An 18174-nucleotide genomic window follows, 5' to 3' on the forward strand; every position below is an offset into this window, starting at 1 on the left:
TTTGAGAAGGAACTTTTAGAGGAGTTTGTGATGCCAGCAAAGAAAATATGGCAGAGGAGGAACACTTATATTTTCCAAAACAATTTTATTCATCTCAATCTGGTTATGAAGCAAGCTAAACATCTGCTTACTGGTTTTCAAGAAACATTCACAGAGAAGAATTACAAAGAGGCAATCATGAATGATATTCATTGCAGTTGGGAATCTCCTCCTGGGGGGTGCTATAAGGTGAATTGGGATGCAACTGTTAATAAAGAACATGGTAGGTGGGCATATGGATTGTGATTAGAGATTATGAAGGTAAGGTGATGGCTACAAAATGTAATGTTCCCTGACTCTTTTGTTGTAGAATCTTTAGGGGCATTGCAGCTTATTCGTTTTGCAGTATAAATTGTTGTGAAATGTTATGCAAAACAAACACACCAACGATGGCAAGTAAAGTAAAAACAACACAATCAAGAACACGACACACAATATATATGGTTTGACAAATTGCCTACGTCCACAAAGCTGCAGAAATCTTATTAATCAAAGGAGATTATCATCACTCAATCTCAATTCACACTCTCTAAGGCCTTTTGCTCTCTCACACAATATGCATTCACTAGACAATTGTTCTCTCTCAAAATATGTTTAAGGCCGTCCAACACAAGTTTAATATGATGTATTTATAGTGAGTGGCGCTGGAAACCGTAATGATGTATTTATAGTGTCCAACACTCTCCTCTCGACACTTCGCTCGAGTGGAGTGTCGAGCACGACTCGAGCAAATAGCCAAATGAACATTGGCTCAAGCGAAGTGTAAAGCAAGTGTCGAGCGAACACTAAGGTTTATTTCTCGCTTGAGCGGAATGTCGAGCGGGACTCGAGCGAACTCTCAGACTTGATCTACGCTTAAGCGGTATGTCAAGCGAAGTTTGGCTCAAGCCAACTATCGAACCAAATTTCAGCAAATACTTTTTCAACTCTAAAACTAGTCTCCACATATACCCCAACAGAAATTGGACTAAGGAAGCTAATAGTGGAAGGGGATGCTCTACAAGTTATTAATAGCCTCAGTCATAATAATTCCCAGCAACGTAGTTCAGGGGTTTTCATTTGGGATGCTAAGCAAGCTTTGGGCCAAATTGATAGGTGAAGTGCACATCATGTGAGAAGAAATGCCAATATTGTTGCTCATGTTTTAGCTAAATATGCATTAGAAAGTGTGAATGATGTTATTGTTTTGGAGGAAAGTCTTCCTTGTATTCTTCCATTTATTTGATGAAGTCAATAAATAGAGTACTATTCCCTTTCAAAAAACAATTAAATTTACTTTATTTCATAATAAATCATCTTTTGCTAACTGATGAGCAACTTTGTTGGCATCCCTCCTTACATGTTGAAATTTTCAGGCTACATAACCATGTAAAAGCTTTTTGATTTCCTCCACCAGATGCCCATAAACACTAAAAAAATTTTCAAGTTTATTAACAGAATTAACAACTACTTGAGCATCTCCTTCAAGTATGAAATTCAATAAACCCAAATCCCGACAAAAGAGATAGGTTGCAAGTGCTTCCCATGATTCAACTGCAACACAATTCCAAAGATCTTCCCTGTCAAGACCACAAATAGGACATAGATCAAAATCAAGCACTTTCTTCTTTAACACGTTGGCTCTTGTAGGTAGTTCATTGTGACAAGCTTTCCAAAAAAAAAAACACTTTAACTAATAGAGGAGCATTTATGTTCCATAATCTCCTCCAAACAATATCACTAATAGTTTGAGAAAATTCACCTCTCCCTTGATCTTGCAACATCTTTTGTAGATGATAAGTACTCTTCAATGAAAAAGTACTTGAATTGGTATAGTCTCATATATGTCTGTCAGCACTATTTAACATGTTTAAGGGGAATTTTCAAGATAGCATCAGCATCTCAGCTTCAAAGGTGATAGTGCATGAATAGGAGTCTGATCTGCATATGTCATAGGTTTAGGAATCCATTTTTCATTCCAGATAGAAACCTTATTTCATTGTCAATTCTCCATATGAGACTCTCTTGTAACAATTACTTTGCACCCTGAATACTCCTACAAGCATAATAAGGTTTGTAACCCAACTGTGAATGTAAAAAGTCCCCCTTGTCTATAGTACTTAGCTTGCATAACTTTTGTCACCAATGAAGTAGGATTTTGAACAAGCCTCCAAGCTTACTTAGCAAGTAAAGTCTTGTTAAAACATCCAAAATCTCTAAAACTGAGCCCACCAATCCTTTTAATTACTCTATTTCAGTGAACCTATCCATTGTATTTTATTATATTGTTGATGACTACCCCACCAAAATCTCTACACCATCCTAGTTAGATCACACAATAGACTTCTTGGAAGATTAAAAAAAAATGCAAACAATAAGTAGGAATTACTTGTGCCACAGCTTTAATAATCACCTCTTTACCAGCTTGTGAGAAGAATTTGAGTTTCCAATTGTTTTGTCTTTGCCACATTCGATCAAGAAGATATTTAAAAGTTTTAATCTTTCCTCTCCCAACCATAATAGGAAGACCCAACTACTTTTCATAATAATGAATAGCCTTCACATCAATAGTACTGATAAGAAGCTGTTTAGTCTCATTTTTTGTATTTTTGCTAAAAAGCATAGTTGTTTTCTCTTTGTTCAACATCTAACCAAAGGCTACCTCATAAGCTCTCAATATCTATTGCACATTACGCCATTTCTGCATAGCAGCGTCAAAAGAGCAAGCTATCATTAGCAAAGAAAATATGATTTATACAAAAACATTCTCTCCCAAATGGAACACCACTTATTTTTCCTTGACATTCAGCCTTCAAAAGTGATAACTTAACACTTTAGCACCGAGTATAAAAAGATAAAGAGAAAAATGATCCCCTTGTCTAAGCCCTCTTGTAGAAAGAAATCTATAACTATGAGTCGCATTCACTAGAATCGAATATGAAATTGATTGGAGGCACTTCATTACACAGGTGATCCATTTCAAAGTAAAATCCCATCTTTTTCAGAACAATTTTAACAAAAGGTCATTCCATTCTATCATATGTTTTACTCATATCCAATTTTAATGCCATACAATCCTCTTTGCCTTTCATCTTAGTAGACATCGAGTGAAGGGTCTTATAAGCTATCAAAATATTATCATAAATGAGCTTATCATAAGCAATGGCACTGTGATACTGACTAATAACATGAGGCAGTATTGGTTTGAGTCTATTAGCAAGTAAATTGGAGCATATTTATATAAAATATTACACAAGCTAATAGGCCTATAGCCAATCACCTTGAGAAGAGATTTCTTCTTTGGAATCAAAAAAATATATGTTTCCTTAATGGCCTCCCAGGAACCATTATGATTAAGAAGTTCTATAACAGCCTTACAAATCTGGTCTCCCACAACATGCCAATATTTCTGATAGAAACAAGTTAAAAACCCATCAAGACTAGGGAATTTTAAAGGATCCATTTGAAATAATGCACTTCTAACTTCCTCAACAATATATGACTTGTCAAGCATGTCAATGAGCTCTATAGGAATATGTTTAGTGAATCCTTCCAGTATGTTTTCAATACATGTTGGCAGTGAAGTAGCAAAAACAGAATTGAAACCATTGATAAATACCTTACCTATAGCATCCTGAGAATGATAAGAACAGACCCTTTCACTCTCCACACAGTTAATATAATTCACCTTCCTTCTTTGATTTGCACGTTGATGGAAATACTTTGAGATACAATCTCTATATTGTAACCATTGCCGTTTGGCCCTTTGTTTCCATTCTAACTCTTCCCTTTCCAACACATATGCAATGTCTTGTTTATTTTTTATGATATCATCCACTACAAGAGCATCACGAAGATCTTGATATTGGGATAGAAGAGCTATTTTTGCTTGAGTTTCCTTCTTCACTGCAGTAGCAGTATCAATGTTCCATCTTTTCAAGAGTGTTCGACGTCTTCCCAAATTTTGTTGCACCTATTGAGCATGATCTGTAGATAACTTATCAGAAAACCAAATACTCTCAACAGTCCTACCCCAGTCAGATGTTAAAGTCCAACTGGCTTCAAATCTAAATGGTTTAGGTTTGCGAACAACCTTATCCATCTTTACCAAATGCATCAACAAATGATCAAAATTTCTGGTTGGTAATACTACTACTTACATATTTGAATATATGTCAATCCAGTCCTTATTAGCAATCACTCTATCCAACCTTTCTTTAGTAAAGTTGACATCCTTCCTATTATTACACCATGTGTACCTTGGACCTCTATAGTCAAGACTACTTCGATCACAATCATTTAGGGCCTCGTGAAACATGTCCATTTGAGATGGAGATCTCCAAGCTATTCCAAACTTTTCACTTTGACAAAGTATTTCATTAAAATCACCAAAGAATAAGCATAGAAGAGGATGGAAGTACTTCAACAATTTCAATAAAGTCCAACCCTCATACAGCTCACAAACATCAAGAAAACCATAAAAACAAGTAAGTTTCCAACTAAAACCAATACTAGAATTAGATACTTAAGCATTGATATGATGCAATGAATAGTTATGAAATTTCAAAACTATCTCAGCCTTCCAATACAATGCTAGACCTCCTCTACTGCCAACATTATCCTTTATAAAAACATTATGTAAGCCAAACTTGCTCAGCAAATGTACCATCATATTCCTCTTAGACTTAGTTTCCATAAGAAATAGAATATCAGGATTATTATCCAACACCAATTGGTGAAAATCAAGAACAATGCGAGGGTTTTTGAGCCCTCGGCAATTCCAACTTAGGATATTCATAATGCTCGGCAGGGCTGGCATCCAACCTCTACCGATTCATCCACTGGAAAAAAATTTCTCGGTTTACCAACCCGAATACTAACCCCAGATTTCTTCAACAAACTAGTTTCAACTCTCCTTGCTTTTCTCTTCTAAATAGGTTCCTCGGATCTCTAAGGATTATTAATCAATCTTGCCCTCCTTTTCCAAGATCTTGTATGCTTCTCAAAGCTTCTCAAATATACAATTGAGTGCCACCTTACAAACTGTGGAGAGCTCATGTGTCTGTTGTCCATCTTGAGGCAGCTGCAATGGAAAATCCCTTACACAATCCATAAACATATATTAATCAGCAAGTGCTCTTCTGTAACCATTACAGACTTATCAGGGAGACATACAAACCCAATCAGATCCACTTGTAACCCTCCTATCACTTTGTCATTCTTGATTCCAGATGATGAGCCACACGATATTGGTTTACATGATAATTGATTTTCCACATCAATAATTGTTGTAGCAATTAGTCCATTATTCAAATTTTGAACCCTCATAGGTAATTGTTCTTAACCTTGAGCAGATTGTAAATTGTCATAGAAATTCGCACTACTACCATCAATAGTATCACCAACCATCTTCTTCCTCCTCTCTATCAACTCCTCCAACAACCCTGACGATCGAATAGAAAAATTACCAACATTCTTCAAGGTAGATGTTTGTGATACACAAAGCCACACACCATATTGCTTGCGATGTTCTGGATTAGTGGAATTGGAACTCAACACATCAACACAACAAAAACTACCATGTTGGATGACACCACAAGAAAATAGAATTTTGGAAGCCTCTCATATTTACAAGTGACCCATGTATTTTTCTCATTGAATTTAACCATTAAGCCCCGAAAAAATGGTTTGGTCAGATCAATCAACACTTTGACACCTAAATAATTACACCAGCCAATGTCATTGGTATCCACATCAACCATTTCAAGAGAGCCAAAAACCAAACTCACTTTTTCCCCTACCATTTGATTCATACCACCCAGAGGAAGTTTGTGAAGTTGAACCTAAAAAGATTTCTTATCAAACAACATCTCTTGGATATGTGTATAACCATCAAAATCTTTAAGGATAACTAGATTCATGTCAAACATCTATGGACACCCCTGCTTAATTTTCAGTAACTCATGCATAGACTGAAATTCAATAACAAAAATGTTGGCACACCCACATCCGAAATACATATACTCCTAGCCACCTTCCATATCTTCAGCATAATGTTACAGAATGCATCAATGCTTAATGGTTTATCAGCAACCACTTTACTCAACAGCCAACATTTACCACACAAGATAGTTGCTTCAATATCACCCACTTCAATCTCCACTCTAGTTTTTTCTTTTTCAGTCAAAGATAAATTACAACATAAATCCGACAGATCATTCGCCATGTTGAATCTCACGACTATCACTCCACTGGTTTCCACCAAGGAGATTACTTGCTTGCGGCAAACTTTCCTCTCAAATTAGACACCCAAGAGAGAGACTTTCAAACTCTTTCCATAAAGTTTGCTTTTCTTTAATTGGAGAAGGAAAGTGATAGAAACAAAATTATTTTACAAGTAATCTTATATACGAGTAAGTTAGTAACACCGTATATACTACACATCAATCTCACTATATAAATGTATCACTTTCCATCACTCTCAAGTCATTGATTACATTAAACAAAAATCAAAGATTGATGGACAATATCACTTTATCGTAGTTGAATAATATCGCAATGAAAATATTGTATGTAGCATTTTCCTTCATAAAATATTATTCATTTAAAATAGAGTTAAAAAAAAATGGTAGTATCTCCTTTATTACCCGTCCGAGAATTATGTTCTTTCACATAAAAAATTAATCATACCTAGTTATAGATACATGTCAATTGAAATATATTATGTGACTAAGTATGAATTGTTTTTATTTTTACAACTCTATATTACTTTTTTTTTAATTTTTAATTTGTTAAAGAGTATTTGTTTAAAAAAGAATTATTTGCCAAATAATTTAATTTTAAATTTCTCTTGCAAATCAAATATTTTCATATCAATTACATGAATGCATCATCTACGTCGATTTACAAATAAAAGAACTCAAATGAGCCCCTTTTTATTTTCTCTCTCCATGCGATTTGCTCTCAATAAAAAACCAAAACATCACGCCTTCTCCACCCAGAGGGGGGGTGGAGCTTCGGCTCCTCCCTCCCTCCTCCCATCTGGCTATTCCCATCTGGCTAGTCCAAAAACTGTCCGGCCCATTTTTTTCGATTTTTATTTTGTTTTCCATCCATAGCAAGGAGAAGCATTGATCTAAGTTTTCCGACCCTTTACGACCGCCACACGCCCTACCGCAGGACTCCCCAGTTGTCGATCCTTCAAACGGCGAAGCAGATGTCGAACGGAGCGGCATGTGCATCACACATGTGGCTCAAATCAGGTGTGAGATCCACACGAGGCACTTTCTGGACCAGCGACCTCTGATCCTTCAGATCCAACCAACTTCTACCCTCTTAGAGTGGCACATGGCCTCCACGCACCACCACAATCATTGATGGTCAGTCATCTGCCGGCGATTCGACGCATTTCTTGTTTGTTATCTTATTATGTCTTCGCTTCTCTTAACCAAGAATTGTGGAAAATGGGTAGTTGAAGTCTCATGCAACCAGTCCAAACCAACAAATCGCAACGCAAATCACTTCAATGTGACTTCCATTCGTAGTACAGTCTGTTTTTTAAATTGTATCAAACTCATTTCAAGCAACTTCCCCCTATGGGAAATGAGTGAGGGTCCAAATCACTTCAAGTCATTGGCCCTTATCTCTCTTTTTTTTTATTGTATTTCCTAGTTTGAGATAATGTTGAGACCTTCCACTCTATTGACTATTGTATCATATAACTGTTAAATATATCTATAATATACTTGTTTAAAAAAAAAAAAAGGGAGGGCTAAAGGTGGTGTGGTGTACCTGTGGTATTCACCGTTCAGTAGAGTACTGAGAATTCAAAGATATGCCCAAAACCACATTGCTCGCTGAGACTGATTCGGGCATGAATTAAACATGAGAAAATAAAATAAATAAATTGGCCACAATCCTCTTTTCACTGTCTGTTTTCTATTGATTTCAACAAATATCAGGATAAGGCTGTCCGGATGGAGATGGGACTCAACACCACCTGATGAAACGGCCTTCCATTGTACAGTATTCCATAGTGAAATAATAATAAAAGAGCACAGACTTGGTTTTAAAAAAAAAAAAAAGTCAAAAAATGTTCATTTGGTCTGCCCATGACTCCATGTAATACAGCATTGGCTAAATCGCACAAAAATAGTTCAGTCCAGTGATTTCAGTCTATATCCATACCCAAAATAATATCTAGGATATCAGAGCGATATGCCCAGCAACAGCGACACAAAATCCTTCAATCTTAAGCAAAACCTTCAACAAAAAAACGAGGTAACGTTAGCTAGTTGGCCATATCACTCATTCCCCGCCTCTTCCTTCTCTCTGGACTTCCCCTCGTCTGCAATTTGAAATCCTTCAATCTTACTCGAAACCTCTTCTGCAGTTACCTTCACCTTTCCACTTGATCCATTTGCCGTGAATGCCTCGGTGTCATCATGAGTCAAAGGGCCAGTCTGCCATATTCTGATGGTTCCATCTTCAGATCCAGAGGCATATGATTCCCCTCCTGGTGAGAAACGCACACAATGTACAGGACCATGGTGACCCTTATTGCAGGCTGCATCCATATAAAATAAGTCACTATAGCATACATAGAAACTCAACAAAAGATTCATAGATCATTACGGCATCACAAAGGACAAGCATTAAATCCATATAACTCCAACATTTTTTCCTGGTCAAATATTTTTAAATAGATACAAATCAAGTTGCAGAACATACCAATCTCTTCACCAGTATGAAAATCAAATACATGAATCCACATATCTTCTCCTCCGGCAATAAACTTATTCCCATACTTTGGCTCCAAGGAAGCTGACTCTACCGTGCAGGGCATGTTGTAGCTCTTCACTAACCCAAAGCTGGAATACAGATAAAAGGATCATAAGCCAAACAATCGGAATCGATGCAAAGGAAACAGACTAATCTGCCTTGAACTTACTAGTTTGCATCCCAGAACTTGACAGTAGACCCATCAGCAGTGGTGATATAACGACCATCTTGGCTCACTTCAGCACTAGTCACAGAAGACTTAGTCTCAAGAGTTTGGACAATGTTACCACTTCTTACGTCCCACAATCTGTTGTACATTCACTAAAAACTTGAGTAAAACTTTGGCAAGAAACAGTAACTTCAACAAATAATATACAAACGAAGGTAGCTTCAATGATATGGGAACATACCTAACACCCCCCATATCAGTACAAGAACTTAATATTGTCTGATCACTATGGAGCCATGCAACTGTCCTGACTGAACCAGGAGACTTATCCACTTCTCTTGGAGCTGCATCTGGACGGTTTAAATCATATATCCGGAGACTTTTCTCCACTCCCCCAGTAAGTAAAAGGTGTGTGTCCTGCTCTCAGATTGGAAAACAGTGAGTGAGATTTGCAGAAATGCACAACGAAATTTATTTTGCCTTAATTTTCAGTGTCCATAGAACCATCCCTAATTTGAACAACAGCCCACATAAAATGGCAACAACGAATGATTCTAACAAGAATGACAATAAGTATGGTGCAAATACATAACTTGAAACTGATTATTTTGGTTAAAACATCCAGAAGTGTTATAAAAAAAAAAAAAAAAAGTGTTGATCGCAACAAGTTAGCACATAAAGTTCACACCATATTTGTCAAAAAGTATTAACTGCAGCTCCTAAACATCCCATCTACCCCCAAAAAATAAGGTGGGAGTAGTCATCGACTTGAGAAGCTACAGTAGGATTTTTTGTAGGGAGGTATGGAAAAGGAGCCTAAGTTCAATTTGGTGAAGTGGAACTGGGTGTGTTTGCAGGTAGTAAAAGGTGAGTTGGGAGTGAGGAACCTAATCCTCTTCAATTGAGCTCTTTTGGGAAAATGGTTATGGCACTATGCCCTATCAAAGGGAGAGCCATTGGAGGGTGCTAGGGGACATGAAATATGGAAGAGTTAAAGGATGATGGTGTTCCCAAGAGGTAAATGGTTCTTTTGATGTTGGTCTTTCGAAAAATATCAAAAAGGGTTGTGGGCAATTCTCCCTTTGCAATGGATTTGTGATGGGTCACCGGTCCAGGATTCACCTTTGGCATCATATTTGGTATGGTGACCAATCTTTAAATGCTTATGTGGTGGATCATTATCTTTTCATGCATGACTCTGCTCAGTGACGTGTTAATTTTGTTAGAAATACCAATGACTGGGAGGTGGATCTCTTTAGATTGTTCTTTGACTGGCTGTATTCAAGTATTGTGATGCATATCAGTGAAGATAAATGGTTTAGGCCCATCCAGAACCGGTGCGTAATCGGTTTTGGAAAATACAAAACCGATACATACCGATTCGGTCCTAAATTTTGTCCAAAACCGGACCGGACCGGTTACACCCCTACTCCTTGTGCTGCGAGATTTTTTTTTTTGGCACAAGGCGTCTAGAAACAAAGTTTCGCCTAATCCCAAGGGTGCACAGTCCCTTGGCAAGGAGTTTTTCACAACTGCACCGGGATTACAATTAAAAAATTGGTTAAACTTCATGTTAGCTATTAAAAATGTTTATCTCAACAACTCACTTGTAATAAAACTAACTTTCCTCACTTGTAAAAATTGGATGTACATTTCATATGCATGTATGTTTGTGTCAATCAACTGAAGGAAGAATATATCTACGTTTTTTTATTAAGCATATATCTACTTCTTTTACAAATAAAGCATAAATCTAATTACATACACAAGTGTCAAGAGCAACCTAGAATAACAAAATAAGAATAATAATAACAAGAATAGTAATAGTAACAATAATAAGAGTAACAATATAAATATAGTGATAGAAATCAAGCCAAATCTACCTCTGAAAATGTGCAGGCTCGAACAATGTGCTTGTGTTCAAATGAGTGCAACTCATCTCCTGTTAATGCATCCCACACTTTGCTGCAAACGAAATTGAGGCACATAATAGGTCAGCTTTTAATCAATAAACAATACTTAATCAGAAGGTGAATTTCATTCCAGCTTTTATCATATTAACAAATACATTATGGCCCTAACATGTTGAATATAACTAACTGAACAAAACCCCACTCAACTACCTATCACTGTCTTTTGTGCTATGAGGCAAAATAATCCATCAAGTACAAATTAACAAACTTCTCACTGTTTCAACTTTTACATTAGTAAATAAAGACTAGAAATGCATTGCCAAAATGGCACAAAATAGAGTGGAAAACATTTAGAAAATTATAATAAAAAACGATTGCATTGATATAAACAGTATGGAATAGTTTCCTGGCTAATTTAAACAAGTAGAAAGTTCCCAGGCTTCACAGCAGTTCCAAAGACATTTCTCAATCAAGCATAATTTTCCAAATGATCTCAAACCCATGCAAAGGATACAGTATTTTCAATTGCATTACATAACAAACATAATGAAGGGAAAAAAAGAGTTAATTATGTACGCAGTGAAGTCTGCAGAACCAGTGGCGGCCCGTAAAGCATTGGTATCCAGGCAGCAACTCCACACTGCACCCTTATGTCCTTCAAATGTCCCAATCCAATCTCCAGTCTCTCCATTTCTAAGCATGGGATTAGAATCTGCACCACACAAGTCAAACTCCGATATCAGCTCCATTCCATAAAAAAAAAAAAAAAAAATATTACATCGCAAGGAGCATTTGTATATGTTCACCAGTGTGCTAGTGCCATAGTTTCATGGCCTACCCGTGTAAATAACAAATTTTAAAGGATAAGTTTTTATTTTTTTGGGGTGAGGGTGTTAAGCGAGTATTCAATAATTTGATTAGGGGCTCATTTGGATATTTAGAATATCTCAAAATTCTATAAATTGTTTGTGAATAGTAGTGAAATGATATGAATAATAGTGAAATGATTTGAGTTAAGATATTTTATTGGTTTTGGGAAATGAGAGAAAAAGTTATATTATAAAGTAAAAAAATTGTTTGAATACTATTTTTTTTTTTAAATAAAAAATTAGTACAATTTTTTGTGTTTTGTTTGGAAATTTGGAAAAGTTATATTGAGTTTTGTATTTGATTAGATGAAAAAGCTGAAGATTTGAAATCGAAAAATGTTTTGTGTTTGAATATGTTTAGGAAAAAATTATTATAAATTAGAGAATATCTGAAAATATCTAAGGATCCAGATTCCAAACAAGTCCGAAGTCGAGAAAGCCAATTTCCTTTTTTTTGGGATAAGAAAGAAACCCAATTTCTTACTTCTTAACGGGTAAATCAGCTAGCCAGAACAAGCTGATCAATAACAATTTTGATAAGTTAATAGCAATTACCCAGTTCCTTATCAAATCTAAACACCATCTAGCGGCAACCAGTAATGTAGCGCTAACACAATAACATCAGAAAAAAATCAATAAGAATGCGTACCTTTGCTGGCGCTGACGAGGAAGAAACCATCGGGAGTGACCGGACTGTAAAACAGATCCACGACAGGCCGAGAATGGCCGTGGCACACCAGTGGGACAGCCACCCTTTTCTTATCCATCATACAAAGCCCGCCAAAATCTAATAACCTAAATAATAAGTCTTTTTTTGTGATCTGCAATAAAGGAATTCGACCAAAACAACCCTAACCCTAAAAATTTACACAGAACCGAATCCCGGAAATTTGATTAGCGATTAGTGAGACAAGGTTTTTAATATGAAGATCAAGGTTGAAAGCAGTACATTGAGCAAGATTAATGCATGAAAATGGCGGTATTTAAACAAAGGTGGGAAAACGCTGGTTTCTTGGAAACGAAAGGCGGGGGGGTGAGCTACGCTTGAATCACACCTCCTAACCCTCTATAATGGTTCTGAGAGAAACAAATCGAAAGAAAAAATTACAGAGAAAATTAAAATTAAAATTAAAAAATTGAAAATCTAAAATGCTAGAGAACAAAGAGTGAATGACGGGCTAGGCGCAAAGAGGCCAAGCAGTCTATCTGGTTTTATACAGAGGCCGTCTGACTTCTTGGATTTTCCGTTTTTTATTATTATTTTTTTCTTCCTCAGAACTCTGAAGTTCAGAAGTTACACAGACCACGCTATTAATAACGCGTCACGCCATAAATTGAGTAATAGCATTGACATAATTTTGAGAGTTAATTGCAACTACTTATCATACCATTGACATAGCATTGAGTGGGGCTAGCATCGCGTAATAGAATAGTAATCTCTTTTCATCATTATTTTTTTAAAATTTTTATATAAAATATAATAAATAATTTAATTTTTTAAAATTTTAAAACAATAATAATATTATAATAATATTTTATTTAACTCATCTAAAACAATTTCATCTCATCTCATCTCATCTCATCTCATCTCACTATCCAAACGGATATTAAGTTTTTTCCTAAGAACACTCCCAGTGACTCTTGTAAAATACATTTTTCTTTAAAATATAAAGAAATGTTCTCAAAAGAGAACTTCATTGGATCTTGTATTTTAAAGACACTTTACATTTCGATACAGTGATCCCGCTACATGTGGATGAGCCTATTCATGATTGTAAACGTTTTAAATTAATTTATCTTTCCTCCTCGTACTGATTTTTCTCATTTCTTTAAATTTCCTTTATTCTCATTTCAGGCCCTCTCTCTTTCTCATTTTCATGCTTTCTTCATTGCTTGGAGCCAAAGACAGAACCAGAGTCTTCCATCTTCCTCGACTTCACTCATTAACTCCATCACCGATCATCCATTGTCTTCTGCTTCAAGCTCTACTCTCATTGCTGAGGTAAACATTAGAATTTTTTTTTTCCTTTAGCGTATACCAATTCACGGAATATATGGATGAAATACGATAGCTTTCTTGAAATCTCTCTCTCTTTGTCTCTCACTCTCTCCAAAACGTATGAAAACACAAATTTTTTCTTCTCAGAATATGAGTCTAGGAGTTTGTGTGGGTACATGTGTATACCGATTCACGGAATATATGGATGAAATACATTGGCTTTCTTGGAATCTCTCTCTCTATCTTTGTCTCTCACTCTCTCCAAAATGCATTAAAGCACAAATTTTTTCTTCTCAGAATATGGGTCTATGAGTTTTCGTGGGTACATGATTGTGGAATTTTACAGCATATATTGCACAGCATTCTACTCCTACTACTGCTACAACTCGTGTAGATAGAACAGAGGCTACAGGTCGTCTACCTTTAACTACCTGTCATGTGCATCCTGAAGATCTAAAAGACACTTCTGTTCCTACATGTTGTTTATCTGCTCTGGATGATATGCACAGAGATGCACCAAATTGATTCTTTTTATTCTTTCACTTTCTATTTTTGTCTTATTTGTTGAGATGTACAAAGGCTATTGGTTCTGAAATTTTATTGTTAGTAGTGGAATAGATGATTCGTTTATTGTTGTCTGCAGGCAGCTGGTCTTGTAGCTGTATATATTTTGGTTTCCTTTGTACAAACAAGTGACACTTTTTGAATTCAAACAAATACAGAGAAAACTTCTTCTCTTTGATTGCTTTTCTTTTCATTTCTGTTATGGTACCAGAGAACAGGTTCTTTTCCGGCTCTTAATCTTTCCCCCACTTTTCTGCAATGGAAGACCAACAAGAAAACCCTTCTCCTTTTCTCAATTTCAGTGACCCAAACAACCCATACCAAGTTGACAATGGAGATAATACCACTATCACACTCGTCATTGATCTTCTTACATCAGCAAATTATGTGATTTGGTCCCGAGCTATGCGATGGGCTCTTAGAGCAAGAAATAAACTGGGGTTCATCACTGGGTCCCTTATCAGACCTGCTTCATCTAAGGATCCTCTGTTTAATGCATGGGATCGATGCAATGATATGGTTGTTACTTGGATTCAGAACTCCATCAGTGCTACGGTGAAATCAAGTGTGGCTTTTGTGGACAATGCTCGAGATATTTGGGATGAACTTAGGGATCACTTCACTCAGCAAAATGGTCATATAATATTTCAACTGAAGAGGAGCTTTGCAAGCCTTCAACAAGAGCAAGATCCTGTGAGCATATACTATGGTAAGCTCAAAACCATGTGAGATGAACTCGATGTGTATGACCCAATGCCTGCATGCACGTGTGGACAACTGACTATTCTGAATGATAGATATCAAAGGGATAGTGTAATTCAATTTCTCATGGAATTAAATAACAAATACTCCAATGTTAGGGACCAAATCATATTGTTAGACCCTATTCCTACTATTACTAAGGTTTTCTCGCTTATACAGTAACATCAAATTATATATGCCTTCCTAAAGTCCATGGCCTAATCACCAACACATCTTATACTTCATTTAAAAACAATGCTAAATTACCTGCTACCACAAAGAAAGAAAGACCATATTGCACTCACTGTCACATACAAGGTCATACCTTTGAGACTTGTTTTAAAATAGGAAATGCGCAAGTCCCTAGCTATACTCATTGCAAACAAACTGGTCATATAGCTTAGAGATGTTATAAGCTGCATGGTTACTCTCCTGGCCATAAGTTTCGTAAGGGTAATGTTTTTGGGTCCTCTGTCAATCAGGTCAGCTTATCTTTGGACTCTAACCAAGAAGAAACTAATGAAAACCGAATAATTTTTACCAAAGCACAATATGAGCAGGTTATGACTTTGCTTCAAGCCAAGGATAATTCGACTACTTATACTTCTGTGAACCATGCTCAGGTTGTCTATCAACCTGTCACGACTGAGCCAAAACCTTCCAAAATTTATGGTATTCATCTTGCTCTCTCTTCTTTTACACATGAGTTTATTCATCATGATGTTATACCTTGGATTATAGACTTGGGTGCAACATATCACATGATCTATAGTGCCACATTCTTTTCTTCTGTTACTTCTAAAGTTTCATACTCAATCAATCTTCCAAATGGAACTTCCATGCCTGTTAGTCATCTAGGAAATGTTCAAGTCACTAATAACATCCTGTTGAAGGATGTTTTATGTGTCCCCTCATTTTGTTTTAATTTAATTTCATTTAAGAAGCTAACAGAAGCAGTTACCTGTTATTTGTTTTTTCTGTCTAATCAATGTTTCAATCAGGACCTTTCCACCTGGACCACGATTGGGATATTATATGACCATTTTGCTGAGTGAAGTGATCCAAATGGTCTATTGTGAGTGAGCCAACCTCCTATTCCCAAGCAATCAAGGATTCAAATTGTGCACAACCATGGATGCTGAGTTAGATGCTTTGGAGCAAAATAACACTTGGGGTTCTTTCAGACCTTCCTCCTGGTAAACAGCCTATTAATGTCAACAATGCCTTCCACCATGGGGATTTAGAGAAAGAGATTTTCATGAACAAACTACCAGCAAAGGTACACTAAGGGAGGTCCTAACCAGGTTTGCAAACTTCATAAATGTATTTATGGCATAAAACAAGCTTCAAGGCAATGGTATGCGAAACTCACTGCTTGCTTGTTAAATTTTGGTTTCTACCAATCAAGAGCAGATTACAGTTTATTCATTAAAGCTACTGAAAACTCTTTTACAGTTCTTTTAGTATACGTTGATGATATTTTGGTGGCCACTTATTCACTTGATTCCTTGGCATTGAGGTGGCAAGATCTTCAAAAGGGATCCACATTTCTTAATGCAAATATGCATTAGAAATTCTTGTAGATTCTGGTACTTTGGGATCCAAACCAGTGAAAGTTCCAATGGATCAAAATCTCAAACTTAGCAAGGACTCTGGTATTGAGTTGCAGGACCCCTCTACCTATCGCAAGTTGGTTGGAAGGCTTCTATACTTGACAACCACTCGCCCTAATCTCAGTTTTTCTATCCCCACACTCAGTCAGTTTATGTCAAAGCCAACGACTGCCCATATGTCAACTGCTCAAAAGGTTTTGAGGTACCTTAAAGCAGCTCCTGGTCAAGGCCTTATTCTTGCTACTCGTTCTTCACTTCAGTTAGTAGCATATTGTGATTCGAACTGGGCTTCATGCCCTGACACACGTAGGTCAGTCACAGGTTACTGTGTTCTCCTTGGCAACTCACTGATTTCCTAGAAATCTAAAAAGCAAGGAGTGGTTTCAAGGTCCTCAGCAGAAGCTGAGTACAAGTCTATGGCTACAACTTTTGTTGAAATTATTTGGGTCAAGTTTCTCCTTGCTAATCTTCAAGTTCCTCATCCACAAGCTGCTCACCTCTTCTGTGATAATCAAGCAGCTATTCATATAACTGCAAACCCAATTTTTCACGAGTGTACCAAGCATATCGAATTGAATTGTCATCTAACTTGAGATAAAATCATCGATGGCACCATTTCTACTTCTCATGTTCCTACTCATCTCTAACTTGTAGATTTTCTCACCAAGGCTCTTCCTTATACTCTTCTCCAAAACCATTTATCCAAGATGGGAAGAACAAATCTGTATTCTCCATCTTGTTGGGGGGGTTATTGCAGCATTCTACTCCTACTACTGCCATAAGTCATGCAGATAGAACAGAGGCTACAGGTTGTCTACCTTCAACTGCTTGTCGTGTGCATCCTGAAGATCTAGAAGACACTTCTGTTCCTACATGTCATTTATCTGCTTTGGATGATATGCATAGAGACGCACCAGATTGATTCTTTTTATTCTTTCACTTTCTATTTTTGTCTTATTTGCTGAGCTGTACAAATGCTATTGGTTCTGACATTTTATTGTTAGTAGTGGAATAGGTGATTCGTTTATTGTTGTCTATAGGCAGCTGGTCATGTGGCTGTATATATTTTAGTTTCCTTTGTACAAACAAGTGACACTTTTTGAATTCAATCAAATACAGAGAAAACTTTTCTCTTTCATTGCTTTCTTGGAATCTCTTTCTCTCTGTCTCTCTCTGTTTCTCACTCTTTCCAAAATGCATGAAAACAAAAAACATTTCTTCTCAGAATATGGGTCTAGGAGTTTGCATGGGTACATGTGTATACCGATTCACGGAATATATGGGTGAAATACGCTGACTTTCTTGGAATCTCTCTCTCTCTCTCTCTCTCTCTCTCTTTCTAAAACGCATGAAAGCACAATTTTTTTCTTCTCAGAATATGGATCTATGAGTTTGCGTAGGTACATGATTGTGAGATTTTACAACATATGGAGAGAATTTGCACCTAGCGATGTATGTTATTTAATAAGCAAGAAAGATCATGAATCGGACCCCAGATTTTACAATA

At 36.5% G+C, this 18174-nt stretch overlaps 1 protein-coding gene across 1 annotated transcript; it reads right to left on the reverse strand.

Annotated features, from left to right (window-relative positions):
• Positions 1 to 7911: 7911 nt before the first annotated feature.
• LOC109011221 (serine-threonine kinase receptor-associated protein-like) lies at positions 7912 to 13032 on the reverse strand. The gene is made up of 7 exons (XM_018992328.2): positions 12400 to 13032; positions 11458 to 11593; positions 10852 to 10933; positions 9210 to 9385; positions 8969 to 9106; positions 8749 to 8888; positions 7912 to 8584 (listed from the first exon to the last, which is right to left on the reverse strand). Exons 1-7 carry the CDS (start codon positions 12518 to 12520, stop codon positions 8322 to 8324), a joined length of 1056 nt encoding a protein of 351 aa, XP_018847873.2. The 5' UTR covers positions 12521 to 13032; the 3' UTR covers positions 7912 to 8321.
• Positions 13033 to 18174: the final 5142 nt, after the last annotated feature.

The sequence above is a fragment of the Juglans regia genome, chromosome 10 (assembly GCF_001411555.2).
Source record: "Juglans regia cultivar Chandler chromosome 10, Walnut 2.0, whole genome shotgun sequence".
Classification (NCBI taxonomy): Eukaryota; Viridiplantae; Streptophyta; class Magnoliopsida; order Fagales; family Juglandaceae; genus Juglans; species Juglans regia.